Consider the following 7,423-nt stretch of genomic DNA (forward strand, 5'->3'; position numbering starts at 1 on the left):
CGTCACGAAGCGCGTGAAGCGGCGTCACGTGAAGTCGCTCGATCAGCGGTTTGTTTGGGTGGAGGAGGAGGAAGACGAAGCAAGCAAGGCGGTGCACCTATGCGCGCCACGGTTGTCCGTCTGCCTTTCCCAACTCGCAACTCGTGACTCGTGCCTCTTGGCTTCTCTTCTGACACTCTGACTGCCTTCTCGACTCAGTTCGAGCTGATCACCACCTCTGGATCACATCGGTGATACGCCTTTGTACCTCCCACCGAGCAGAGCGCATTGACCGCGATCCGGCATGCCTCCTCGCAAGAAGCAACGCACTCGGACGTCGCCCACTCTGGTCGCCTCTCCATCAGGCGCCCTACCATCCTCTGCCTCTGCATCGGATGAAGAGGTTCATAGCGGACCGGCAAGCGAGAGCGAAGGGCTCACGATCGATGCCGCTCCCGGCAAGAGCTCAAGGACTCGACAAGCTGGTACCGGCATCGCATCTCCGCCTCGTGTCGAGACGGATGCGCAGTCAGAGTGGCTGCCTAGCAGCTTGGACACGCTGCCTTCCGACCTCCTAGCTCGCGGACTCCCCGCCTTGAAGCGCAACATTCTACGCTCACTCTTTGATGTTTCTGCTGAAGCGACCGTAGCGGCGGATGAGAGCACGGCGCCTAGCGAGATGGACGCAGCTCGAGAAGCGTGTCTGGGTGGGCAAAAGCAGTGGGATGAGCTGAGGGGCATGCTCAGCAATACCATCACGCACGGCGAAGGCAACAGCGCACTCATACTCGGAGCTCCCGGGTGCGGCAAAAAGACTGTGAGTGGAGGGCGTGCGCGATGGTGAGAAGGAGACCTCTGGTTGACTAAAGAACCCCGCATACACGCACACATGCACAGCTGTTGCGCTCTGCTCTGTCGACCCTGCCCAGCTCAAAGTATCATCATGTCCAACTGGACGGCACTGTACAGACGACGGATGCGCTGGCCATGAAGGAGCTGGCGCGTCAGCTGGTCAGTAAAGGTGCCATCGCGTTGACGGAAGAGCAGAGAGAGCTGCTCGAGCTCGATGCTACCGGCAGGATCGGCGAGGAGGCTGGAGACAAGGATGGAGAAGCTCAGTCTGATGATGGGGATGAGCCGACGCGACAAGAGGATGCAAATGGTGATGAAGAGAACTTGAAAGAGGCCATGGCGGGCGCGATATTGGTGAGATCGGGCGACCGTTTCTGGCCTCGCGTGCCGCCCGATGCTGACAGATTTGTCGACGTGCTGCATCTCGCCAGTCATCCATCTCCACGATCAGCAGGACCATCCTATCGCTCTTGTCCACGCCAGCTCTCGACTCTGCCGGATCGGTCACATCTTGCAAATCTCTCATCATTTCCCTCTCTTCCTTTGACCTCTTCACCTCTCGACCTCGACAAGCTCTGCTCTACGTGCTGCTAGATGCCGTCCAAGCAGGTTCGTACGCGCCGGGTCTGTGCATCATCGGTCTGACGCGCAGGCTGGACACTACAGACTTGTTGGAGAAGCGCGTTAGGAGCAGATTCGCGGGCAGGACCATCCACTTGTATTCTCTTGGCTGGGAAGGATGGCGTCAATTGACCAAGAGGACACTGATGGGTGGTTTGAGCGATGCGAGTCCTGAGGCGCTGAAGCATGCTTGGACCGAACAGGTAGAGGTGAGAGATGAAGCGCCAAGGACTCTCCTTCTCTTTGCGTACTTTCTCGCTGACGCTTCTTTTCGCAGGCTCTACTGGGTGATCAGCTCTTTGCGCGGCTTCTCCGGGGGCTCCACGAGCTAGGCGCGGACGTGCGGCAGCTCTATCGCATTCTGGTGAGCAGCGGTTCCCTTTTTCCAGTAGCACGACTTGAGAGGCGTGGCTTGCTGATCCGTGGTCTCCCCCCCCCCGGCGCATGTACAGTCCGTTCCCATCGCCGGGCTCTCAGCATCGAATCCTCAGCTCGACACGCAAGCATTCTTAACAGCAGCTCATTCTCAGCGCGACGACTCCACGAGCCGAGTGCTGGATGGTAAGTGCAACCAGCTCGATTCGGCCATGATCGGCGGCGCATCCTCACAACATCTCTCTCTCTCTCTCTCTCTCTCTCTCTCTCTGCCGTCGATGCATCCCACTCTCGCAGATCTGTCCACCGCCGAATTCGCACTCCTGGTAGCTTCAAAGCATCTGCAAAGACTCGATCGAGAAGTATTCAATTTCGAAATGTGCTTCAAAGTCTTGCGGGACTGGGTGCGGAGATCCAGGAGGGAGAGGGAAGGCGTGGGTGCGGGAGGTATGGAGCTTTTTGGTGAGGCGGAGCGGACATTGGAGCTGGACGGCGCGTCGTCGCCCAGGACTCGCAGACGAATTGGAGACAACGAGAGCGACAAGTTGCTGGTCGATCGAGACAAGACGCTGATGGTGAGCACCTCTCGAGAGCGTAGTTCCTAGCACTCTGAGCGGAGGCTCACGCATCCGCATGCCCCCTATCTGACAGGCGTTCCAATCGCTCCTGACGGCCGAAATCTTCCTTCCCGATGCCATGTTTTCGAGCATGTCGCTGTTGCAGGGACCTCAATCTGGTGCAGCTTCGCTGACTGGTCGATCCAAGTCTTCCCTCTCGGGCGGAAGTGTGAGGCTGGAGTACCTGAAAGTCAGGTGCGCCGTCGATGCCGTGAGCATCGCTGATGCTGCGCGACGATCCACTCGCCGAGTTCCCTTGGACACGGCGCTGGTGCTTTGGGCGACTGGCAGCGGCACAATAGCTTGACAACGACGCGACGAAATCCTACCTGTTCTGCCGTCACTAGTCTGTGCATGTATGCGCGCGCGACTTCTCGAAGCGTGGTGTCGTCTCGCGAAAAAGCGCTCGCCTTAATCCTCTTCCTCGTACTCGTCAGCCCCACCACCAATCTCAACCCCGTCCAGAAGCTGCTCCCCACCCTCATCCTCCTCCTCGGCTTCTGGTGCTGCTCCACTTAGCTGACTCCAGCCGTTGCCCTTGTGTGACTTTTCATCAGCCTTGGCCTCTCTTCTCCGCTCCATCCTGTGCAGAATCTTTGTAGCAGAGTTGAAGATGCCCTGCGTCTGAGCACCGCACGCAAAGCATTTGGGCGTCTTCGCGTACCTCTTGATGGCGCAAGATGCGCAAAAGTAGTGGCCGCAACGAGTGACGATGGGATCGGTGAATGGCTGCCTGCAGATCAGGCACGCGAAGGGAATCTCCTCCTCCTCGTCCGACTCCTCCGCTTCGATCTGACGCGCAGCGGTGTTGGAGAGGCTGTCCATCTGCCACCCTGCCAGGTAGTCCGACCTGTCGTGCAGAAACTTGCAAGTATCCCCAAAACCGCAGTAGCCGGTCTCCTTGTAGTCCTTGCAAATGTCTGGCTGGTAATCTGTGACTGTGACTGTTCGCACATTGGCGGTGGCCTTGATGGGACCTTTTGCCGCTGCATTGAAGCTCGAGCTCTTGCCATTGTCCCTCGTTTCGAGGTACGTATCGTACGCCGCCTTGCCTCGATACATGCCATCCGCATTCGACGCCTTGGCACTTTCGCCTGCGTCGCCGCCGTAGTCCTTGTCGACAGAGACGGCAACTGCTCCCCTCGCTTCATCCTCGGCGTACTTATATGCCGAAGAGGTGCTCGCTCCAGCTGATGCCCAGGCATGAGACTGCACCTTGCTCTGTGTACCTGCTCTGTCTAGATGATGGGCTGGTGCGGGCTTGCTCGACTCTGCATCCGATCCAGATTCCAAATCATCTCCAGACGATATCCCCTCATCGCCCTCGCCACCGACTCGCTGACGCTTGCGACCCGTGCCCTGCCTGAGCGGGTTGTAAGCGCTCGTCTTCTTTCTCTGCACCACCGACGTGCTCTCCGGCTCGCTCGCTTCGAGCACGCCATGCGAGCCAACAACGCCCCCGCCCTCGCCCTCGCCCTCGCCACTCCTGGTGACGGCAGCACTGGGAGATGTGCTGCGCTTGCGAACCAAACGAGGACCCCTTGACTTTTTCTTGAATAGAGATGACCCTGCAGACGAGGAGGTCTCTTGAGCATCAGCTTCAGCACCCACTGCCATTGCGCTGGAGATGAGAGAAGTGACTGCTGATGGACGAGAGCTGGATGCGATGTACCTTTGCCTGTGTGGGACCGAGACGGCGCCAAGAAGAGCCCGCCGGAGTGATTTCAAGGGGTGCGTGCAGACTCTCGAGTGGCGTGCAAAGTGCAGCGCCAACGGGGGCCTGTAAAAGGGAGCAGGCACGACAGATGGTCGGAAGCGGGGCAGGACCGATGGACGTGAGCTGAGCTTGAAGCGAGAGCTTGGCGGTGATGGTGGTGGCGGTGGGTGAAGAGGGAGGTTGGTGTCGATGTCCTTGCGCGCTGGACCATCGGGGGCGTTCAATCGCGAATCGCGGATCACGAAAGAGAGGAATCAGTCGTCGTGCGTCACACTTGTGACTCAAACTGTACAGGTCGCGGGACTCGGGACTGCATGCGCAACAGAGTCAAGACTCAAGAGTCAAAGTGATTTTACGGCCGGTGGCGCAGCACGTGATCGCGTGGCCGAGGCGTAAACGCCCTGCTGCCCTGCGTGAACCCGCCCCGTAGCCGTCTGGCCTCTAGCCGTAATCTTGATGAATCGCGAATTTGAATCGCGAATCTCATCCTGCCTCGACCATTGCTCGACCCTTATGACTCGACTCTAACGTGATCTTCGAGTCGTGAGTATTGTCCAGCACAGAGGCGCTGGCTGCGGCAGTCTACTTCGCGAGACGCAGAAAGAGGAAGTAAGGATGCGCGCGCTGGCCGATCACAAAGAGGTGGGTCGGGTCGGGTCGTGCCCACTTTTGGGTTAGAAAATCTCGCCCGCCCTTGCGAATTCGGGGGGGCAACTCTCACGGGCGACCTCGTCGAGGTATCCATGCATCCGTCTTTGCTGATCAAAGTCATAACAATGGTGAATGCATTGAGCGGCGCACAGCCACCAAGTTCAGACGAGACGCGCGGTCGGAAGAAGCTCGGGCCATCTGATCGTCTCGAGTCTACGTCGGGCGTTCGCTGATGGAACCTTGATTGCTGGGTTCCGCTGCCTCTTGGCCGCCCGCCCGTGCGCCCACCACCTCTGCTCGGTGGCAAGCAAGCCTTCTATCACTGAGGCTTTTCTTCCGACGCCGCACGCAGAGAAGGGGTTGCATGATGCCGCCCCTCTTTCTTTGGACTGCACTCACACTTTCGGCGAGACCGATTGGCGAGCTGGCTGCCGATCATTTGCGCGCCTCGATGGTGCTCATGCTGCTTGCTCGTAACTTGAATGAAGGGTTGCAAGGGTTGCGACGGCGAGCAGAGGCCCGCCACTACTTTTGTCAAGGAGTCATCTTGCATGCGCCACCACCACGTACTACTACTGGTGCTTCATGGCAGCGTCGCAATGCGATGCCGCATCGGAGTCGTATAAATGCGCGAATGTGAGCCTGCAAGAATACAGGCCAAGTCTCTCCTCCGCATCCGCCATCCCCGCCTGCATTTCGCGCGAAAGCTTGGCTGGTCCACGCAAACATCTCTCTCTCTCTCTCTCTGTGTGTGTGTGTGTGCACACGTGCTCGAGCAGAATACCGCCACGCAGCTTCTTTCTTGGACAGCCAGTCGTCGCGCAAACATGCAGTTCACTGGCTTTTTCGCTGCTCTGTTCGCTTCGACTGCCATCATCTTCTGTCACGGCGCGCTAGGCGCCCTCGCCCTCGCTCACGCCCTGTCTAGCCATAGCACGATGTCCGCTCCTCTCAGCGATCGTGCCACCTCGTACGAGATCGAAAAGGTGCGACAGTGCGCAACAAAAAGGTACTGTCGAGGCTGACGCTGCTTTCACAGCTGACGAGAATTGTCCCACCCCCCCCTCATCCCCCACCTCCGCAGCGCGCGATCATCGGAGCGCCCAAATTGAACGGCTTCCACGTGAATGGTCATCCTCAGATATCGCAAGGCGACTTTCTGCCAAAGTGAGCCAGCCGCGCGCAAAATGAGCAGCAGCAGGGGGGGGGGGGGGGGGGGGATCCGAGATTGCGCTAGCTGGTAAATACTGACACGCTGCTGTCGCGCATGGGCGCGGCGCACATCAGAAACAGCTTGGGATTCGATCGCCACGTCGAGGTGAGTCAGACCCCGCGCGCGAGATCTTTCCGCGCACGCTGACCTGTATCCCCCTGACATTGATTTTTGCCTTTGTCTTGATCCCGTCTCAGATCCCTGACAAGCATACGCTCAAGTGGAGTCATGCTCACGATTCAGCACGGCCTTTGCACATCTTCGATAGCGAGCGTGGATGGCTCCTGCAACACGGCGCTCAGCCGACCGACCGCGCCATCTCCCCCCTCGACTTTGTGAGTGCTGCTGGCGGGAGGGGGATATGAAGAGTGGAGGGTGGGGGCGGCGCAACGAACGCCATTCGCTTCGGAACTCTGATCCGCTTTTCGTCTGCTTATTTGCTTGCCCCCAATGCCGCGCGCAGCAACGAGGGCTGCGTAATCAGGGCATGGCGGACACTTTGATGAAAGTCTATCATTACGATGGCCCTCGAGCCGGCCATATCGTCACCCACGGTCCTGGATCCTGGCTTCGAGTCACGCGCAGCCAAGCACACAGCTGAAGAGAGAGAGAGAGAGAGAGAGAGAGAGAGAGAGAGAGAGAGATTCACTCGTGTGCTGTGGTTGAGTTTTCATCACACTTGAATGATATCAAGTACACCACGTAGTCCGTGTGCGGTATCAGCCAAGCGTGGCCGCATAGCGTGGGCAACGGTGGCTCTTAATGCTTGCGTCGAGCAAACGTGAGCAGCGAACCATTCTCCTCCGGATCCTTTTCCAGAACACCGGTCCAAGCCCAATTGAGCGCACCGCCGTCTCCTTTGCGCTTGATGACCGCATCTTGAAAGCCCCAGAGCTGCGAGACGGGCAAGAAGTGCGTGATTGCATTTGGGCTCAGTCAGGTACATTACTTTCATGCGCGCATTTACTGCGAGAGACTTGGAGGGGAAAAGGACTACTCACTTCGAACCCGATCGTTCCTCCCACCTTGATATCGACCTCGAAGTGATCATGGGCCCAATCCTGCTTCTCCACACCTCCAAACTTGTTGTCCATCTCCACATGACTTGCCAAAAAGTTCGTATCGGGATACTCGCGAGCCATGCGATCTACAGTCTCCCTAGCTTGATCTGCCCTCTTGACCTTGTCCGCTTCCACATCCTTGATGACCTCTTCCACGATCCTTGCCAATACCTTGCCGATCTGAACCGCTGCCCTGCCGACTCCTGCAGCTAGACGCGGCTCTAGAGCGCTGCTGCTCTCTACGGTAGAGGTGGCGCTGGCAAAAGAAGCGACTGCGAGGAGCGCAAATGGAAGAAGAGCGATGATCTTGAATGAATGCATGATGGAGGGGGGGGGG

At 58.3% G+C, this 7,423-nt stretch overlaps 4 protein-coding genes across 4 annotated transcripts; 2 read left to right on the top strand and 2 right to left on the bottom strand.

Moving 5' to 3' along the window:
• Positions 1-283: 283 nt before the first annotated feature.
• Positions 284-2,751, top strand: IE81DRAFT_350751 (hypothetical protein; the record flags this gene model as incomplete). Its single annotated transcript, XM_025516597.1, has 7 exons — positions 284-796; positions 877-1,185; positions 1,263-1,661; positions 1,730-1,816; positions 1,905-2,013; positions 2,125-2,402; positions 2,479-2,751. 7 exons carry the CDS (start codon positions 284-286, stop codon positions 2,749-2,751), a joined length of 1,968 nt encoding a protein of 655 aa, XP_025365946.1.
• A 224-nt stretch (positions 2,752-2,975) lies between these two features.
• Positions 2,976-3,644, bottom strand: IE81DRAFT_283013 (hypothetical protein; the record flags this gene model as incomplete). Its single annotated transcript, XM_025511553.1, has 1 exon — positions 2,976-3,644. A coding segment is annotated over one exon (669 nt), but the record flags the coding sequence as incomplete, so codon positions are not given.
• A 1,854-nt stretch (positions 3,645-5,498) lies between these two features.
• IE81DRAFT_327146 (hypothetical protein) lies at positions 5,499-6,721 on the top strand. Its single transcript, XM_025515022.1, has 5 exons — positions 5,499-5,798; positions 5,897-5,979; positions 6,100-6,130; positions 6,223-6,360; positions 6,489-6,721. Exons 1-5 carry the CDS (start codon positions 5,640-5,642, stop codon positions 6,624-6,626), a joined length of 549 nt encoding a protein of 182 aa, XP_025365948.1. The 5' UTR covers positions 5,499-5,639; the 3' UTR covers positions 6,627-6,721.
• IE81DRAFT_369586 (hypothetical protein) lies at positions 6,632-7,408 on the bottom strand (the record flags this gene model as incomplete). Its single annotated transcript, XM_025517260.1, has 2 exons — positions 6,632-6,919; positions 7,027-7,408. Coding segments are annotated over 2 exons (517 nt in total), but the record flags the coding sequence as incomplete, so codon positions are not given.
• Between the last annotated feature and the right edge of the window lie 15 nt (positions 7,409-7,423).

This window comes from Ceraceosorus guamensis (genome assembly GCF_003144195.1).
Source record: "Ceraceosorus guamensis strain MCA 4658 unplaced genomic scaffold IE81scaffold_187, whole genome shotgun sequence".
Classification (NCBI taxonomy): Eukaryota; Fungi; Basidiomycota; class Exobasidiomycetes; order Ceraceosorales; family Ceraceosoraceae; genus Ceraceosorus; species Ceraceosorus guamensis.